This window comes from Dendrobates tinctorius, unplaced genomic scaffold (genome assembly GCF_039654945.1).
Source record: "Dendrobates tinctorius isolate UK_male_01 unplaced genomic scaffold, ASM3965494v1 ptg000046l, whole genome shotgun sequence".
Lineage (NCBI taxonomy): Eukaryota > Metazoa > Chordata > Amphibia > Anura > Dendrobatidae > Dendrobates > Dendrobates tinctorius.
The window spans coordinates 58,676,112-58,697,860 of record NW_027361714.1 but is presented as its reverse complement, the minus strand read 5'-3'; the positions used below and the strand labels follow the sequence as shown (position 1 = coordinate 58,697,860).

General features: G+C 46.4%; 1 protein-coding gene across 7 annotated transcripts in view; it reads right to left on the bottom strand.

Moving 5' to 3' along the window:
• Positions 1-21,749, bottom strand: part of LOC141089479 (lysosomal acid lipase/cholesteryl ester hydrolase-like) — a 77,747-nt gene that overhangs the window by 20,017 nt on the left and 35,981 nt on the right. For 6 of the 7 annotated variants that reach the window (XM_073575916.1, XM_073575918.1, XM_073575920.1 and 3 more), the window contains one exon: positions 11,383-11,529. The exons of the other annotated variant lie outside the window; for it this stretch is intronic. In XM_073575916.1, coding sequence (XP_073432017.1) covers positions 11,383-11,529 — 147 coding nt within the window. The remainder of the gene's footprint in view (positions 1-11,382; positions 11,530-21,749) is intronic. 7 annotated transcript variants of the gene reach the window in all.

Genomic DNA, 21,749 nt, shown 5'->3' with positions numbered 1-21,749 from the left:
GGCCTATGGCCTAGTACGGCCTCACTTGACAAAGGGTATTCAAGACTCCTCTTAGCTTCCAACCCCTTTTACATTTTTAGACAAATCCCATACCTCTTTTTCCAGCCTCATGGCCCCTATCCATTTCCTCATGAGTCGAATAAAGACAGATACACTTGTTGTTGGATAATTTGGCCACAGCAGCCATTTATTAACATACTAGCTGAAGAGCCCGGTGCTGCCCGGGCATAGTAACTAACTGTGGTTAGTTATAACAAATTATAATTATCCTTCATCCCATAGTCCCGTGCCCATATACCCATCATACATATCCACGATCCCATAGGCCCGTGCCCATATACCCATCATACATATCCTCCATCCCATAGTCGAGTGTCCATATAGCCATCACACATCCTCCATCCCATAGTCCCATACACCCATCATACATATTCTCCATCCCATAGTCCTGTGCCCATATACCCATCATACATATTCGCCATCCCATAGTCGAGTGCCCATATACCCATCACACATCCTTCATCTCAGTCCCATGCCCATATACCCATCATACATATCCTCCATCCCATAGTCCCGTGCCCATATACCCATCATACATATCCGCCATCCCATAGTCCCGTGCCCATATACCCATCATACATATCCTCCATCCCATAGTCCAGTGCCCATATACCCATCACACATCCTCCATCCCATAGTCCTGTGCCCATATACCCGTCATACATATCCTCCATCCCATAGTCCAGTGCCCATATACCCATCACACATCCTCCATCCCATAGTCAACCATTATGACATCATAATGAGCGGCGGGGCTTGCAACCTATGATGACATCAGCGTCGCCATGGCAACCACTATGACATCATAGTGAGGGGCGGGGCTTGATACACACACACTTTTTCCCCATTATGTAGATAGGGGCAAAATTATTTGGTGAATTGGAATGCGCGGGGTTAAAATTTCGCCTCACAATATAGCTTATGACGCTCTCGGGGTCCAGACGTGTGACTGTGCCAAATTTTGTGGCTGTAGCTGCGACGGTGCGGATGCCAATCCCGGACACACACACACACATACACACTTGAGCTTTATATATTAGATAAACAAACGTTTTACAGTAATTCACGACCCGGCGGGGCGGTCCTTGAAGCCCCGAAACCAAAACATCCATGATGATATTATGCCAACATGGCCCCCAGGTCGAGTCTTGCCTCCAGCCGTAAAGCACCAGCTCAGAGGCACCAAAACAACTCGCCTGGCCATGAACCATTACCATGTCCCCTTTATCCCTCCTTCGGGATACCACAAATATCCTGTCATGATCTGACAGTTTTAAATTGCACTGGGTGAACTTTTTTTACTTTGGAAAGTTCCAAGGTGTCTTGACTATCCCCGGTGGTGGTTAGTGGTATTGCACTTTAGGTTTTTTGTGCACGTAATTATGGATCAGGTGTGACACCCTATAAAGGTGTGCTAGGGGTGTGCAATCACTGCCTGTGATATTGTGAGATTGTGTTCACTCTGATTTTGAGAGCCTGGTGGAAGGATGGAGCTGGAGAGGAGTCCTGCGCAGCTTAGCCAGGGGGGACGTGTTTCAGCTATGGTGTCTGGACGAAGGGCTGGCATGGCGTGGTGGGGTCGCAGTGATGGTGTCAGCGGGAAGTGTCTGCATGGACTGGTGGAGTGGCGACTATGGAGAGTGGTACTCACCATGTGGGACTTGGCTGCTGAGCTGGACTCAAGCATGCTCGACTTCGTGGCAGAAGCTGGACTCATCTTGGGGACTCTGTTACTAAGCAGCAGCAACTGGTGGTGGACTCTGCTCCAAGGCTGCACTAAGGTGAAGGATCCTGTTATGGTGATGGATCCAGGTGGAGGAGAAGATGCACGCTGGTGGTGGGCTCTGTTGCTAGGAGCGCACGCAACAGAGCAAAGCTAAGTGGTGTTCCCCCTGTATTGTCTCTTTCCTCGTGTGTTATTAGTGCAGTGGTGGGATTAGTCTCCGCACCGACCCATTCCCTAGTGAGGGTTTAGGGGTCAGGGCGAGCAAGGGGTTAAGGTTCGCATGCGGCGACAGGTGCGGAGCCTGTATAGGGAATGTTAGGAGTGCAGGGACACTGGCTCAGGGGAGCTTAGGAGGTCTCCATGTCCCCATTCCCTATCGCAGGGCCCACCATTGTTAAAGTTACCCAGGTTCTCCCTTTATTATTTGATTATTGTATAACGTGTAATACCGAAATTTGCCAGATGGAGGCGGCGTATCCACCTGCACGTTTTATTATTTAAATGCACCCCACTGGAGGCGGTGTATCCAGGGTCACGTGTGTTATGGGTTCACCTTGCGGTAACCGCTGTGTGCCCAGAGACACGTGACCATGACATTATCACAGGCCATACAGTTTTTTTTTTCTGGTGAGCCTTGGCCATGTGGAGACCTGTTAGTAATTGCTGCCGGGCCTCACTGAGGTGAGTGGGGAGCGGCATGGTGTGTTAGAGCCGCTGCAGCAGCAGTTATCAGGGTCTGGGGCCTCTGCTCAGCTAACCAGAAAATAAAAAAAAAAATGGCGGCTGCGGTCTGGCTAAAGCCCCCCCCTGGTTCATGCATGCGAGCGCACCCAGGCAGGTGGGAGGAATGGTGCCCCACGGAGCTGCCTGGTATTCCCCGAGGTGAAGGGGTACGCCCCTGTGGTGAGCTGACTGGTGTGATAGTCCGCGGGGTTTACGCCAAATCTTCTATACCATCGAAGAAGCCGCCCTCCTGGTTGTGTGGAGGCGACCAGCGAGTGTATATTTCCTCCATTTCCCGTCCCCTTCTCCTCCTGGTGTGTGCAGCAGGTGTGCTGCGGGGGAGTAGGGACAAATCTCAACCCTCGCCATTAACCAACCCTGGAGGCGCAGACCTCATGGTGAAAGGGTTGGAGGGTGGTGTCCCTTGGTGAATAGCGGGGGTGTGAGTGTGGTGACACAGGGGGACGCCTCTGTTGTCGATTCCAGAATGGGTTCACCAAATTTATGACAAACGAATGTGTGCAATAAACGTTCAGGTCCGGACCTGCGTGTGAACGAGCATGTATGGGTGCCACCAAAAATCATCTTGTGGAAATGTGTTGTGGAGTCTGATCGGCTCTTAACAAACATACACTTACATAAACTCGTTCCCCAGGTCGGCGCTGTGGAGATGAGTGGTGCCTCCAAAATGAACATATATTGCCAATACCAGCGATGCGTTTGTCATAAACCTGAAGTGTCAGGTAGTGGTGGGGTGAACTCAGGGTCTGGGCATCCCCGCTGTAGGTGTTTCCCTAATGAGGGGTGGTCTTGAGGGTCCAGAGGCCCCTCATTAAGGAGGGGGTACTGTCATGATCTGACAGTTTTAAATTGCACTGGGTGAACTTTTTTTACTTTGGAAAGTTCCAAGGTGTCTTGACTGTCCCCGGTGGTGGTTAGTGGTATTGCACTTTACGTTTTTTGTGCACGTAATTATGGATCAGGTGTGACACCCTATAAAGGTGTGCTAGGGGTGTGCAATCACTGCCTGTGATATTGTGAGATTGTGTTCACTCTGATTTTGAGAGCCTGGTGGAAGGATGGAGCTGTAGAGGAGTCCTGCGCAGCTTAGCCTGGGGGGACGTGTTTCAGCTATGGTGTCTGGACGAAGGGCTGGCATGGCGTGGTGGGGTCGCAGTGATGGTGTCGGCGGGAAGTGTCTGCATGGACTGGTGGAGTGGTGACTATGGAGAGTGGCACTCACCATGTGGGACTTGGCTGCTGAGCTGGACTCAAGCATGCTCGACTTCGTGGCAGAAGCTGGACTCATCTTGGGGACTTTGTTACTAAGCAGCAGCAACTGGTGGTGGACTCTGCTCCAAGGCTGCACTAAGGTGAAGTATCCTGTTATGGTGATGGATCCAGGTGGAGAAGATGCACGCAGGTGGTGGGCTCTGTTGCTAGGAGCGCACGCAACAGAGCAAAGCTAAGTGGTGTTCCCCCTGTATTGTCTCTTTCCTCATGTGTGTTATTAGTGCAGTGGTGGGATTAGTCTCCGCACCGACCCATTCCCTAGTGAGGGTTTAGGGGTCAGGGCGAGCAAGGTGTTAAGGTTCGCATGCGGCGACTGGTGCGGAGCCTGTATAGGGAATGTTAGGAGTGCAGGGACACTGGCTCAGGGGAGCTTAGGAGGTCTCCATGTCCCCATTCCCTATCGCAGGGCCCACCATTGTTAAAGTTACCCAGGTTCCCCCTTTATTATTTGATTATTGTATAACGTGTAATACCTAAATTCGCCAGGTGGAGGCGGCGTATCCACCTGCACGTTTTATTATTTAAATGCGCCCCACTGGAGGCGGTGTATCCAGGGTCACGTGTGTTATGGGTTCACCTTGCGGTAACCGCTGTGTGCCCAGAGACACGTGACCATGACATATCCGACCACTTGGGCCCGCGCTGGAGGGAGTCCAGGACCTCTTCCGATCCCCCCCCCCAGAGCATCCAGCCTTACCAACTTTGAGGACCACCCCCACGCCACCAACACAAATGTTTTGACCCTCTCAAACATTTGTGTCCCTCCACACCTGTAAACCTTTTTCTATACCTTCCTGTATAGCCAGGCACCACATGTCCAGCCCCATGGCATTTAGATGAATTCCATCCTTCCTCCAAAACTCTCCTTTTTCCGACTCCAAATCCAGATGTCTAACAACAATTGCCCCATTCCGTGCCATAAATCTTGCCACCGCCCTATTTAATTGGATTCTAGCCCTGTTAACACCCTGAACAGAGCGAACTCCGTACCAAACTTTCCTCGGAATAATATCTGACCAAATTACTCTTAATCCCGGAAACATGGACCTCAAACGCAACATGTCAAATTTAACGTCGTTAATCAACTCCCGGCAAGGCTGCTTCCCCAGGTCATTACCCCCCATGTGTAATACTAGCAAATCCGGAGCTCGGTCAAGTCTTACAAATCTGTGAAATTCTGGAAGAAGCTGTTTCCAAACCATGCCTCTCTTTCCAATCCATCTCACGACTGCTACATCACGTGGCACACCCAGCTGCCTTCCGTCCGGACGAACTGCCGCTCTCAATGCTGCCCAAAAGACGAGCGAGTGCCCCATGATCCAGCAGAGGAGATGTCCGAAATCCGAAAATAAACCAAACATAACAACCAAGTCAAGGAGACATTAACAAATGTGAAATTATAGTACTTAAACCGAAGTAGGGTGAATATAAGAACGGAACCTCTGATTCCCAACACCCAATTCTCTTCACCGCCTCATCGCCCAAACCTCTTTTTGCCGCCTCTGTGGCCGCTCCAATCCGAAAGGAGTGGCCGCTATAGTTTTTGGCCGGAAGACCCCCCTTTTTCCAAACAGGACCGAAATACCATCACAAACTGAAAACGCGACAAAAATGAACCGTCTTCATGCACCAGAAGTGGAGCGTCAGGTATGCCGGCATTCCCCAAAAAATTGTGTACGCACTTCACCGGACACTTGGGAGAACCCTTAACCTCAAAAAGAACAATCTTACAACCTTTTCCCAACCTGTTTTAGACAAGCGGATGAATATAACCAACCTATCCCCACCAAAGTCCACGTCCTGCCTCATAATACCACCTTTTTTCTCTCTAGACGGACTAAGTAATTCACCTATCCGAAAGGCCCCAAAAAAGGCCAAAGAAAAAGCTAACCTAAAAAGAGTCCTTTCCCACTGAGAAAAACAAACTGTCCCTAACTGATCGTTTAATATTAGCAATATTTCGTACGATACTGGCCGTCTCTCGTCCGAGACTTTCCAACCTTTTTTCCAGCCTTTCATCACCTGCAGTATCAAAAAGGGTTTTGTTAAATCCTGTAAGCCTCTAAATTTAAAACCAAATGCTAATCTGGACAAAAAATTATTAATTTTTGAAACTGACCAACCCGACTCCCAACTGTGACCTACCAGCATCAACAACTTACTTTACTCGTCAAACACATCGTTCATGGAAGCCTTCCACTCTTCCCAAATGTTCCAGGATTTTCTATAGTGAGCCCAAGTTCCCGCTGACAAAGACCTGGATAATAAATCCCTTACCGCGACAATGGGAGGTTCCACAACTCCGTTGCACAACTCAACCCTCCTGGTGACGCCTGAGGTGCCAATTTCCGAAAACAATCCCACTGTGAAGTAAAAAGAGCTTCGAGAATAGGTGACTTGACCACAGACTAAACTTCCGACACAATCCACAAATTATTACTCAATCCTAACCAAACCAAATGCTGAAGCATCTTCACGACAGCACCGTCCGAAGAAGATAAAGAGTTCAAGGCCCTAACCGCACCTAACAATTCACACCTAAAACGAATTTTCGTGTTCTGAATCCTTGACCCCCATAACGACAATGCAACAATTATGGGGAAAATCTCTCGAAACACCTGACTAGATGACAAACCCTCCTCCTTCCAGGTTCAGGGCCAAGCCTCCACCAGCCACTCTCCTTGAAAAAATAAGCAAAAATCGCTGCCTTCTGCTAGACTAACCAAAACACCCAGCTCTTCAGCTGGCAACACCGGCGCTATCCACATAGATCTTGTTAGGGACGGCGGAACACGCTAAATAAAAATATAAATAAAGCGTGTTCTCCGCCCGGGGTCCACCGTGCGGTAGGTGACAAAACCGCTGCTGAGAGAGGCAGAGCACTAAGGCGGTAAAGTGCACAGGGTTAACTGCACCTAGTGCACAAGAGCAAGCTCTGTTGCACTCACAGAGCTGCAAGCATAAACATATGTTGCAAAAGCAGACTGTTTCACACACAGAGCTGCAAGCATAAACACATTTAAAGCAGACTGTTTCACACACAGAGCTGCAAGCATGAACACATATACAAAACGCTGAGTCTGTTAGTACTTCACAGAAGCTCAGTGACACAGACGCGGCATCCGGTCACAGGAGTCGCCAAATCTGACGGGACTGACTCTGTCTAGACCTACCGTTAGACGTCTGGTGCAGAGGCGTTGCAACTGCGAACGCACACTGTGCTGCAGCTGCAGCGCGGCAAGTATAAAGCCACAGGCAATGGCACTGCAAAAATGCTGGCGCAATGCAGGACGCTTAGCTGCTGCGATGGAAGAAGCTTGAGCGCGCTGGCGCTAGCGCTGCTACTGGCTGACCCAATCACTCACACACTCGTAATAACCAAGGAGGGGGATATTTAATGAGTCAGTCACCAGTCCAAGCATCCATCATCAAACATACAGCAGCAAGAATGAGAATACTAGCGCATGGCGGAACGGCCATGTGCACTTTTTATAGCGCACGGGACCTGCCGGAAATCCCCAGAGCCCTGAGCATAACCAATGGAATCAGGAGCAGGACCTGAGCACCTGACTCCCGAACTCCAATGGGAGCTCATCCCATGAGCATGCTCAGAAGAAGGGACGAAGGACTTAGCCTCTGGAGACAAATGTGAGAATCTGGATTCCTGCATAGGCATTGTAGAAACCAGATTCCTAACAGATCTGCCATTGTAAGAATCGAGGAAAAGCGCCCAGACTTTCAAATCATCGCGAACCTCCCTCTTCAGTCTGATAAAAGGCCCGGAGACCTAATTCCAACCAACACTAAAGACAACCTGCGACAAAATGCCCTCCCCATGGGCATAATACGGCAAGCGAAATTTAATTTGCCCAATAAAGACTGCACCTCCCGTAACGTCGCTTTTTTCAAGTCACTAACTCGATGGACTTCCGCACGCATGTCCGACACTTTATCCACGGGCAACCTGCACTCCATCTTTAGAGAATCGATTTCAATGCCCAAGAAACTCAGCGAGGTAACAGGACCAACCGTCTTGTCCTGCGCTAAAGGAACTCCAAAACGTTTAGCCAAACTCTCCATGGTATGCAACAACAACGAACAATCAGTGCTCTGTGCTGGACCAATGAACAAGAACTCATCAAGGTAATGAATGCATGATTTCAAACCAGACACTTCCTTAACCGTCCATTCCAAAAACGTGCTAAATGCCTCGAAATAAGAACATGACAGCGAACACCCCATGGGCAAACAACGATCAACGTAAAAACCACCATCCCAAAAACAACCTAGCAAATGCATACTATCCGGATGAACAGGCAACAACCGAAAAGCCGACTCAGTGTCCGTTTTTGCTAACAAGGCACCTTTTCCACAAACACGTACCCAATCCAAGGCAGCATCAAAAGATGTGTACATCACTGAACACAACTCCGGGTCAATCCCATCATTCACGGAAGAACCTCTTGGAAAGGAGAGGTGATGAATTAGTCTAAACTTATTAGGCTCCTTTTTTGGAACTACCCCCAACGGGGAAACTCTGAAATTAGTTACCGGAATTGAGTCAAAGGGCCCTGCCATTCTACCCAAAGAAACTTCCTTGGCTAACTTTTTTGACACCACCTCCGGAAATTGCAATGCCGATTTCAAATTTTTTGTGGAAATTCTCACCTCAACATCAACACAAGTAATTTTAAAACCATCTCTAAAGCCTTCCCGTAATAATGATGCAGCCGCCTCGTCAGTAAACTTATTTAGGAAGTGCTCCATCTCTGCCAGACGAACCGGTGTCATTTCTTTTCTCAACACTATCTGCCCCTCTGTTCCTCCAACCCTTGAAACATTTTGATGACGCGTGACTGCCCCCACAAGAGGAACACTCATGTTTAAATTTACATTTTGCTCCGAATCTACATGAGCCTTCATTGAAGGAAAAACACAGTCCTTTTTGCATTGACACCAAGTGCCCTGACTGTCCTGAACCCCCGATGCCCCCTTGAAACCACTGTGAGCTCTGGCCCACTCTAGGTGGAGCCATCACCCTCATCCACAAAGCTATGTCCTTGTGGTCCCAACGAATGTTGGGTCGCACAGCCTTCCTTTGACGAAACTGTTCGTCATACCTCAACCAACCCTGTCCTCCATAGACCCTATAAGCCTCCCCAATTGCATCCATGTAACAGAAAAGGCCAGAACAATTTTCCGGGGCTTTCACCCCGACTAAGCTGGCTAATATCGCAAATGCTTGCAGACAGTTAGAAAGGGTCCTGGGAATTAAACAGAACCTACTCCTCTCCTCGTCCTCTTTTTTGCTGTCATCCCTCCTCACCCTATCTAGATTGAAACGCTCTAGAGGTAGTAAGGAGAATATCTCCACATATTCCCCTTTCCATATTTTTTCCCTGACTTCCTGTTTCAAGTGCGACCCAAGGGGACCTTCAAAACAGACATAAACCTCACCCCTGGCTGTGTCATCAACTCTGCTTGTTTCATCCTTATCCTTCTCCCCACCCTCTAATGGTATGGCTCCTGTGCTCTGGATCCCTCCCTCCTCTGCAGCTGTAACTGAATTACTCGATGAACCAGCTGCACTCGCCCCTGAAAGCGAGCCTGGTAGGGTAGACCCCAATACTTGTCCGAGACCTGTATCCCTACCACTGCCCAACCATGCTGATGTAGGAGAAACCTCACCTCTCGAATCCCACAAACGGACTAAGTCACGCAGGCCATATAACAAGGACCCCACATTCCCAATAGACTCCCCTGCAGACCGAACAGTACCTCTACTATCAATAGAAGACATAGAATGGTTAATACTGTATTAAAATCATGGTAAGTCTCACCTGGCTGCCTGGGTGCTGTGGGCCCAGCAGCCGAAGATCCGGAATCCAGACGTGAAGAAACGGCACCATTTCCGCTTAATCGACTGTGCAGTGCCATCCTGTGTTCCGTGTTGTTTGCTGGTAGGCCAGCCGATTGCTGCCCGACATCCTGGTTCCCTTCCGTGACGAGATGTCCGCTGGAACCCCGATCCCCGCTCACCCCCAATGCAACCGGCTGTAGCCCGCCGTCCTGAAATACCCCTACGCCCTGCCCAAAACTCCCCCTTAGGCCAGCCATATGCTGCCTGCATGCTTGAGCTCATTCCAGAGCCCCTCTTCCTATCGCAACTTTGTAGCCTTAACCCCACTGACTGCTGCCCTCTATCCTGGGCTCCCCCCCCGCGCTCTCGTGGCTGCAGCATCCCCACCCTTCACCCCCGGGCCAGCCAGACACTGGCCGCTATTCCCTTGTCGTGCCGCTGTCAGAGTCAAGTGGGCGGAGCTACCGCTACTCTGACTGCTGCTTTGAAGCACCGATGTACTCGGCCTCCGTCCTCCATATACTTCAGCTGGATCACGCTGAGCGGGTGCTGCTCCAGGCTGCAGCCCCGCCACCCCCATGTCCCGGCGTGGATCACACACACCTGCTGTCTGCGGTCCCGGCCGGTGGGAGGGGCTACGGTTCCTCTCCCCACCATCGCTTCTCTGCTGAGAGGCCTGCGCCACAGGCCTCTGCCGATTCACCGCCTCCCCTCGCCTGCGCTGAGCGGGGCCCGTTCCAGGGTGAGCTCCCGCCGTACCACTGACCGGATCCTGTGTCCCAGCTGCTGCAGATGAAGAGGGGGAAGCCGATTCCCCCCCCGATGCAGGCCCCACCGTGTAGCAGGATTCCTCCCGACTCTGTGTGCGAGCTCCTGGTCTGCAGCTCGCAGCCTGAGCCGGAGGGTCCATAGAGGGGCTCCTAATGCGGCGCTGGGCCCAAGGGGTGGGCTCTGGACTGAGGTGCACCGGAGGCCTAGTTCTGCGTGGCCGGCGTCCTTCTGGTTGGGGTTGAGGGGGCCCCGCCACCCCTTGAAGCAGGCCCTGAACAGAAGCCTGAAGCCATCCTGCGCCCCGAGAAGCCGCGGCATCCCTCAGCATCTGGTGAACGGACTCAATCTCCATAATGGCAGGTACCTCACAGATTCTTTCAGTTACTAAGGGGTACCTAAAATGGTTGCCCTTGTAAGATGGCTCCTCCTATTTATACGAACTTCTCTCGACCCACCTTCTCTTTGACCCCCCTTGGTAAACCCAGCCCAGCTCTGCCTAACTCAGATTAACCCCTTACGCAACACCTCCTTATCCAACAACTGCAGCTTCCTCTTTCCCTCTCAGCCTTGTCATGACGGCCTCCATCTTATGGCCTATGGCCTAGTACGGCCTCATTCATTGATAGCACATAGTTATGAGTGAATGTGCTCGAATATTGTGTTATCCGAGTATTTTGGGCATGCTCGAATAATATGTTCGAGTCCCCGTGCCTGCAATATTTAACAGGCAATCTCCACATATGTTGCGGCTGTCTAACAGCAGTGAACCGTGCAGCCGCGGGGACTCAAACATATTATTCGTGCACGGCCAAGATACTCGGACAACACGATAATACGATATTCGAGCACGTTCTCTCTCATCACTAATAGTAGGCTGAAGTCTTGTAAAATTGGAAAATTTATTACGCATGCATTTTCATTCAACAATGAGTTTATATTTTGGACCTACCATATTTAAATTTTGTTCATTAAAACCACACAGGAGAAATAAAAAGTTGCCACATAGTTCATCCAGTAAAAAATGATTGCAAAATTTTCTGGAAAGGTACTTAATATATTTTGATTGTGGTATGAAGCTCTTGTCACCGAACAATGGCTAAAAGGAAAATTAAGAAAAACTCATAAAACAATGACCATAACACAAATGCTATATCTAATAGGCAGAACAAGAAACTTCTTGGTTTAAAAAGACACGATATAGCTGAGAACATTGGACATCTCTCGCAATTCTTGATGTCACGCGTTTCAGACACAAGTATTAAAAAAGCATATAAAAAAAAAAAAAGAAAAAAAAAGCATACATCATAGATTTACATTGGTAGTAGTAATATGTATATATTTCCCTAACAAATGGGCAAGGATAAGGTGACCTCCGAGGCCTGGATGCGGCCATAAGTCCTGGCCGATAGAGAAGAGGTCAGGAGATGTGGCCATTTATTAACAAAAGTTAATAACCTGAAACAGATGGCTCTATTTTCCCAGAATAAAAAACAACAACAAGGAAAGGAGGTTTTCTTTTATTTTAAACATAGCCCTATGGATTCCGTAATAAAAAATGCCATTTGGAAATAATCTGGCTCCAAATTGAATAGGACTCAGATTTGATTAGCAGACAAAACCTCCTCATTTCTTATAAATGCAGCCACACTTTAAGGGATGAGTTGGCTAGAAGACAGCTTAAAAGAGCTAACACCTGGTTAAACCCCATGACTCCCATAATGAATCCCCTAATGCGACATTGTTCATCCTGTCAATTTAACTTAGCAATTTCAGGATAGGAGGTCATATGCATACAGTGCAACACGCCATTATCTTCTGTCCCTGTAACTTCTATTATAAATTGGCTAAACATTTTGCAGTATGTGTTTTATAAATCCTTACTTCAGGTAAAAGCGCAGAGCGCCGAAACCCTTGGAAATTTGGAATTATATAATAGAAATGCCCTTTTTCTTTATGACACTGGGTGATATTGAATATCATTTAACTACTTCTAAGCAAAGTGTTGCATCACCATTAATGGTTTACCGCTTCACTAGTTATCTTGATTTATACCGGAAAGAATAATGTTGATCTATTAATTTTTCTGGACTATTTTGGTATATTGGTAGTAGTATGGTTCATACAGTAGAGCTTGTCCAGCCAGGAAAATATGTTTTAAATTAACAAAATACCAACCTACTCACATCACCAATGCTCTGCAGCTCTGTTTCAGATGATTTTTGGTCTATACATACTTTTCCAACTGGGGTCATAATTTCTTATTAATGTTAAACATTTTAATCAGTTTTAAAATAATTTCTCCTTTCTGGATAATCCATTTCAAAATGTCAGTTTTACAGTTGATGAAATTTCTGATCAACCTGATCTACACTCATCAGAGCCATTAGCATGAAGTGTCTAGGGTAAGGACAGCTGAGCAGTGAGGTGGTAAGATCACTGATAAGATCTTCAGAGTGCTGAAGTGAGTGGCATAAAAAGTCCTCTTTCCTCCGTCTTATCACAATGGAGTTCCAAGCTGCCTTGGAAAATGGGTTTCTGTTCTATGTCACACATGCCAGAAATCTCGATTTGCAATGAATGCCAAGCATCAGCTGGTATTATGTAAAGTACACAGCCAGGACTCAGGCCAATTCATCAAAGATTTATCTCCAGAATTCTGACATAAAAAGTTGTGAAAAGACACAATTCTGGAGCAACTTAAGGCTATGCAGAAATTTTGTGACTATTGGTGCTTTCACGTCATCATCAACAAAGCTCCAACAAAGTGGGCGAGACGGGAAATGTTGACCAGCAATCATCAAATTCATGATGAACAGCGACATTCGCTACTCTACAAATCTTACCCTAGCAGAGACTGGAATAAAATTTGTGCCGAGGACCTTATGGAGGTGCACTGACTCTCCAGACGCTCCTAATTTATTAGAAAGCATGTGCCACTTACTGAATTAGGAGCTTCACACTCCACCACTCCCCCTCATCAAGAATGGTGTGAAGATTGCCGGCCTTGATAAATCTGTGTTTTTACAGCAGCCCCAACTTTTTTGAAAGTGGGCAAAGCTTGATTGGGCTTGATAAATCGCATGAAATTTAAAAAACTCTGCAATATATCTTATAAAGCGATTGTTCAGATTATGGACGTGAGCTTTCCAAGTAAATACAGTAAGTGATGTATCCTCCGATGTCCTCACAGTAGTGTATGTGTGAGGATTTCTTTGGAGTCTTTCATGATGGAATGCAGATCTTTACTGTAAGTGCAGCATAAAGAAGAGGCCACAATTCTTCATTTGTCTATTTTTCATTTGTTCAAAATTTTTCTTTTAGTTTGCTCCTTTAAGGCCTCTTTCACACTTCAGTTTTTTGCATCAGTTCAAATCCGCCAAAAAGTCAGAGAAGCGGATGCGTTCTTAACTGATGTGAACGGATGGCACAGGATCCGTTTTCAGACGGATCCTGAAAATGAGGAAATTTAAAGGAAACGCGCTGGCCGGGGGGGGGGGGGGGGAGAGAGAGAGAGAGAGAGAGAGAATTTTTTTCTTGTTTTGTCCGGCACCCAGAAAGAATAAAACGTTGCAAGCTCCGTTTTGAAATCTTTGAAGATGGTGACGGACAGCGACTTTTGGCGGATCCTCAAAAAAAACGGATGCAACGGACAGCAATTCGTCACAATCCGCCATTAATGCAAGTCAATGGGGAAAAAAAACGGATCCTCAAAAGAAAATTGAGGATCCGTTTTTTTCAAAACCTGGCGGATTGTGACTGATTGTAAAAAACTGAAGTGTGAAAGAGGCCTAAGACTTATTTTTAATATATCTGCAAATCTGGGTCTGATTTTTGTTTTCCAGATGTTTGCAGCAAATTCATCAATTGCGACTTATTGAATGTTGCAAAACTTTTGTGCAAATGTATTTAAATCCCTCAGTGATTTTATGTATGCCTGGAACAATTGTGCAAATTTTGCAACATTTTAGCCGAACATGTGACTTTGTGCTCTAAAAAGATTCAAAAAAGGGTAAAGAACAAAAATAAAGGCTCTAATTTATCATTTGCAATTTGTTGTGGCTTTTCTTTTTTGTCGTGTGGTATTCGTTGCTGTTTTTTGTCCCAAATTCTTCAAAATAGCACAGGCGGTTGCCAAATTTTGAAGTAACATAGGGTATTCATTTTGTCTTTATTAATAACTAGCTGAAGAGCCCGGCGCTGCCCGGGTATAGTAATTAACTACGGTTAGCTATAACAAATTATAATGATTATATCTATATATGTATATATATATAAAGTTGAGTGTATAGCCCTGCTCACTCCGCATAGCAGCATTCACTATAATATCCCACATTGTCCCGTCAGCCAGAGCCACTGGACTACTACCCATAATATCCCACATCGTCCCATCAGCCAGAGCCACCGGACTACTACCCCTATTATCCCACATCATCCCGTCACCGCCGCCAGACTACTACCCCTAATATCCCACATCATCCCGTCAGTCAGAGCCCCTAGGCTACTACCTCTAATATTCCACATCATCCCGTCAGCCAGAGCCACCGGACTACTACCCCTAATATCGCACATCATCCTGTCAGTCAGAGCCACCAGACTACTACCCCTAATATCCCACATCATCCTATCAGCCTGGTGTCAGAACCAGAACGCTGACTGGAACGGTCATAACTTCCATACCGGAGATCCCTTTAAGAGAGCCTGGGATCACAACCATAGCGCTGAGTGGATTTGCCCTGACTTCCATACCAAAGATCCCTTTAATAGAAGCCTGGGGTGAGAATCAGAGTGCTGAGGGATTTACCCTAACTTCCATACCGGAGATCCCTTTAAGAGAGGCCTGGGGTCAGTACCAAAGCGCAGAGTGGATTTGCCCTCACTTCCATACGGGGGATCCCTTTAAGAAGGGCCTGGGGTCAGAACCATAGCACTGAGTGGATTTGCCCTGACTTACATACCAATGATCCCTTTAATAGAACCCTGGGGTCAGAATCAGAGCGCTGAGGGATTAACCCTAACTTCCATACAGGAGATCTCTTTAAGAGAGCCTGGGATCAGAACCAGAGCATTTGAAGGCAGTTGCCCTGACTTCCATATCGTGGATCCCATTAAGAGAGGCCTGGGATCAGAACCAAAATGCTGGATGGATTTGCCCTGACTTCCATACCGGAGATCCATTTAAGAAAGGTCTGGGGTCAGTTACAATGCGCAGAGTGGATTTGCCCTCACTTCCTTACCAATGATCTCTTTAAGAGAGGCCTGGGGTCAAAACAAAAGTGCTGGATGGATTTGCTCTGACTTCCATACCAATGATGCCTTTAAGAGGGAAGATGTGCCTATAGGATAGAGGATGTGTGGTGGGTATATGGGCACGGGAGGGGGGATTCATTTCTGTCATGTGTTCTCTGCTACTTTCTGGGGGGCAGACAATGGCTGGGAGTTTGTGTTCCTAGGGATGCTAGATTTCTCCCACCATGTCAGTGTCTGCTGAGGTGTTGTCAAGTGGGAAAACTTGCTCATAGCAACCAATCACAGCTCAGCTTCTTTTAACCGAGCTGGTGAAATGAGAGATGTCTAGTGATTGGTTGCAAGGAAAACTGTTGCTCATAGCAACCAATCACAGCTCAGCTTATTTTGAACAGCTCTGGTGAAATGAAAGATGCTTCGTGATTGGTTGGTGATACACACACATTCATTATATAGAGAGATAATAATAATAATCTTTATTTTTATATAGCGCTAACATATTCCGCAGCGCTTTACAGTTTGCACACATTATCATTTTACTCAGTTATATGGCGCTATTAATTCCACAGTGCTTTGGGGCTCACAATCTAGATTCCCAGTCTGTATGTCTTTTGAGTGTGGGAGGAAACCGGTGTAGCCAGAGGAAACCCACACGAACACGGGGAGAACATACAAACTCTTGTTGGGATTTGAACCAAGCACTCCAGCGCTGCAAAGCTGCAGTGCTAACCACTGAGCCACCGTGCTGCCCTATCTTCAAAATTTTTGGCATCTATTTAGTGCAAAAAGTCATAGCATTTCTGCGGTATGGAAAAAAAAAATCACACTAGGATGACTGGGGTACAATTGAAAAAGGTATGATTTCTTTGAAGAATTTGTCACAAATCATAAAGTAACTACTTGAGAGTTAACCAGGCAAAAAACTGACGTAAGTTCAATGACTAATCAGGCACAGAGAACGTTTGAAGAGCTTGTGCAAAATTTATGAACCATGTGTGCCACGTTGAAGAATTTGGTGAAAAATAGGTCAACAAATACCACAAAAAAAAAAAAAAATGGAAAAGTGACTAAAAACACCACACATGATGAACAGGGCCAAAAGCCTTTTCAGACATGGAATATATTTTTTTTAATAACAATAGTTACTTTTTTGTAATGTAGTGCTGGCTAGAAAAACTGCAAAATAAGAACTGGGTCTTGTACTTTGTTCACACTTCTATAAAATTGCAGCTTTTTATAATAGTGAATGGGATTTGTCAAACATCTCATGTACACTGTAGAGTAAAGGGTAAATTTCATAACTGAGATTACAACACTCCCTCTGCCTCAAGGTTTGTCAGTAGTTTCTTCACTTGAAAATAACATAAAACGCAGGTAAAAATCTTGTTGTTGTGCTAACGCAATGAGCTGAGTGTTAGTGCAATGTGTACACACATCCTAGAGAGGTCGTCTTAATAAACTTATGTATATAAAGTCAGAATATTTAAGCAGATTTAAATTTGATGGCTTAACTACATTGAGCTTTTCTTTTTCTTCACGTTTTGGAGGGTTAGGCTGGAGTCACACACAACCATTAAAAAATCGGTCCGATTTTTACATTCCGAAATCGCACCAAGGTTTCTTGACCAGTGATCCGTCTGTGATCCGATTTTTCATCGTTGATCCGATTTTATTCGCATGTAAGCATCCGTTTGACATCCGTCTGGCGATTTTTTTTCGGAGCCTTACAAAATGGACAAATAATGGTTTTTAGGCCTGAAGCTAATTTAAAAAATCATCCCGCCCTATATTTATGGGCTCTACAACAGGTGTGAGCCTGCTACCTTTGCCATACAGTCAGTGCTAGGATTTTTTTATCTATGCTTTGTGCTAAACATGACAAACAGGCTGAGTTTAACACCACTGAGCGTGTTCTTTTCTATTGGGTTATATCCCGACGTTTCGGGGAGCAGTACCCTGTGATTGTGGATCCGAGGAGGCGTAGACGAATGTGGGTCCATCCGCTTTTAGTACGCAGGATATCTAAAGGCCATTTCCACCGTCTCTATACATCTCTGCGTAGCCATCCGGAGAAGTTCTTTCAATATTGTCGGATGAGCCTTGCTACATTTGATCTTTTGCTCGAGATTGTGCGCTCTGGTATCACGTTTCAGGACACGAGGATGTGCAAAGCTATTTCTGCAGAGGAGCGTCTAATCCTCACCTTACGGTATGTCTTAAAGCAATATGTTGATGATGTGTGAAGCAGCATATTTCCTTACCAGACCTTGAACCTTATTTATTATTGCCATTTTTTATCACATTTTTTCTAGCACATTTCCAAATAAACATTATATGCTTGTGTATTACTTAACCAAGCCATGGCATGTAATTTAATGTTGATCATGCCTACTTTAGAATTCATAGACTTTAAATGTGATTTAAGCTTTATCTGTTGTTTGTTGGGCTGTGTACTCATGTTTTTTTTATTTTTTAGCTTCCTTTCAACTGACCTTTCATATGCTGGTCTGCATTTAGAATTTTTAATTGGGAAATCAACAATCTCTGGCATTGTCCGGTCTACATGCTCCGAAATCTGGTCCAGACTCCATCATGTGGTAATGCCGGAGCCCAAAATGGCAGACTGGTTGCGTATCTCCCGTGGATTTGAGGCCACGTGCCAGTTTCCACAATGTATTGGAGCCCTGGATGGGAAGCACATCCGTGTGCGTAAGGCGTCAAACTCAGGGTCCCAATTCTATAATTATAAACAATATTTTTCTGTAGTATTGTTGGCTCTGGTCGACATTCACTACAGGTTTATAATTGTAGATATTGGGGCCTAAGGAAAGAACTGGAGACTCCAGAGTCTTCAATTCTTCCATTATGGGTCGGCGGCTGCGTAATAATGAGCTTGACCTACCACCACCACGCCAGCTTCCAGACTCATATCTGGAACCGATGCCTTGTGTTCTTGTAGCAGATGAGGCATTTCAATTGACCAGACATGTCATGAGGCCATATCCACGACGAACCCTTGACCGCCGGTGTCGAATATTTAACTTGCGCCTATCACGTGCTCGGCGACCGGTGGAGTGCGCCTTTGGTATTCTTTCGGCAAAATGGAGGGTCCTACAGTCCGCCATTCAGCTGAGTGAAGCAAATGTCAATGAAGTTATTAAAGCCTGTGTGGTCCTACATAACTTCACAAGAATTCATGACTGCCCCTCACATGATGATGCTGAAGTTGAGTCTGCAATTGTGTCTAGGCCCTAGGACACATGTAATCCCACCCCGTCGTCCAATTTCCGGACTCAAAGTACGTGATGTGTTCACTACTTATTTTCTAACACCTCAGGGTGCTACTCCCTGGCAAGATGATGCCTTATCTATGTAGTGGTTTGGTTGTGTTGTGTTCTCATAAAGATTTTTTGCTTGGCCTTTTGTGTTTTTTTCTGACTAATTTTTAGTAGATCTATTTAACACATTACAGAACATGTACAAACAGGACCAGGCACACATTGTGAATGTTAACAAGTTTATTACTTGTTTTTTTTTTGGGAATGCCGAAAGCAAATAACCATATTAATGCCATATGGCATAATGTTTGCAGCACATTAGTAGTTAACATTGAGACACAAAAAAAGAAACATCATGTATAAAACAGACAACCTCAAAATAGGGACAAAAGGAAAACCTACAAGTCATGGTAGGTTGGGGGATGGTGAAGGTGGGGGTCCTGTTTGGACATTTGCCCTTGGTTGCTGGGCCACTTCTCTGTCCCCCTGTGGGCTGCCAGTTGGCTGTGCCATCTGTTGCATCCTGGCAGGATCTATTTGGGGGTTTGGGTAAGGGTAATTTTGAAATTGGTGGGGGTAGTCATGGTAGGGCTGCCCTAATTGCCCATATCCCCCAATATGGCCATGTCTAACATACCCATGTTGGGGCCACCCTGCAACATTGGGTACGTTAAAGTGGCCATATTGGGCATGTGCGCCCTGGCCCATATATTGGACCTCTGGAGCCACATTGGGGATGTGTGCAGCCTGAGGCGGAGGTGTTGGCACCCGTGGCAGAGGAGGAGGAACAGGTTCCAAGGATGGTTGACTTGTCACATCAAGTCCAACCAGCCTATCAATTTGATTTTCATCTGACAGCTGCCACCTTTCCAGAAACTGAAACACAGTGCGGTGATTATTGGGTGGTGTGCTGGCATCCAAAACGATTTGGAGAGCCCCTCTGGTACGCAGCCTGTACCCACGGGGAATTGCCCTCAAGTACTGTGCCAGACTGCGCCCATAAGCCCCCTCCCCATCATCATGAGCAGCTGTGGACAAGTAGTCCAAGACACCTCGGTCAACATGCATCCTTGTTCCCAAAGGTGCTCCTTCTCTCCTGCGCCTGCCTCGTCGTGGTAGGACAGAAGGCTGTGGAGAGGGATCCAGAGGCATGGTGGGGCTGCTACTGTTGCCCTGGTCATCATGCTGTGCTGCCTGTCTACCAGATTCTGGTGGTGGTGACCTTGGTGGTGGTGGTGTGGCTCTGGGAAGTCCTGCAGATGGGCCTGACCCTGCAGCAACATCCGACTCTGGATCAATCACCACCTCAGAGTCGGAACCCGTCTCCCTCTCTGTGAGGTTTGACTCGGTGCTACAATTAAAACAAAAAAAAAATATTTACAGTTTGCATAGCGAAAATACAAAGTACTACATTAAACCCTGCACTTACGGTCTCAGATCCATCACAGGAGCAAGGAAAAGTAGGCAGTCGAAGTAGAGGTATTTCCTCTTTGTGGTTCCGGCCGCTCCACTACGGGCCCTCAGCTGTCTCTCCCTCCTATATGTGTCCCTACAGCTGCGCCAACGCCTTGTCACATCAGTCACTACAATGTGAAACAAAACACAGGATTTCCTAAGACCAACACATATGGCTGTGTTATCAACGGTTTACATATGCTTAGGCACGCATTTTGAAACTTATATGAATATTTCTGATGGCTCGACACCAATACTACCAAAATAAGTAACAGGTTGAGGCCTACTACAAAGGACCTTCTAAACAACCGAATTTCAAAGGAAATGTAGAAAAACCTGTGGTAATGATGCGAACATCTATTATATTTTGAGTCAAAAAACAAAAGATATATAGTGGCTAAGATACGGACAAAAAAACAAGGAGAGCACTGCATTTGGTGGCAGAACAATTAGCTAAGTATTTAAATTTTTAGGACCAAAAAACGTCATGGGGACACCAGTCAGGGAGGTGTAATTTAGATGTTGAAAATATGCACACATTAAATGGCGTAGGAATTTGGTACAGATATGTGAGCAATGACGCCACATCTTGTAACTTACATTGAGCATATTACATTAGGGTTTTTGATTATGTGTACACATTATTTAACTTACTAATTTGCTCCTGCTCCTCCCGAGGTCTTGCCGCATAGCCACTGAACATCTGGGCACAGATTCTTCTCCACGATGCCTCCTTGCGTGTCCGGTCAGCATAGTGGGGATCTCTCTGGTCCCATAGTTCTGGCCTCTCCTGGACCAGAACTATCAGCATTTCCACATTGACTTGCGTGGACATGATGGAGGACTCCGTGGAGGCGTTCTTCCTGGTTTTTTTTATGCTGCAAGTGAAATTTGCATCCCAAAGCTTCCTGCCAATGCCTGATGCTATTTCCTGTTGACCAGGAGAAGTGTTGCGATTTAATCGCAAGTCACACGTGTGGTCCGTTTTGAATCCGATTTTTAATCGCACCCATAGACTTGCATTGGCGAATCCGATCCGAAAATCGATGACAATCGCAGCATGCTGCGATTGTCTCGGTCCGAGGAACAGATCCGATAAAAAATCGGAGATGGGAGCTAAACCATAGAATAATATTGGGACGAAAGCAATGCGATTTTTTATCGCATTGCATTCGTCCGATTTATTCGCTAGTGTGACTTTTAATCGCACCCATAGACTTGCATTGTCGAATCCGATCCGAAAATTGATGACAATCGCAGCATGCTGCGATTGTCTCGGTCCGAGGAACAGATCCGATAAAAAATCAGAGATGGGAGCTAAACCATAGAATAATATTGG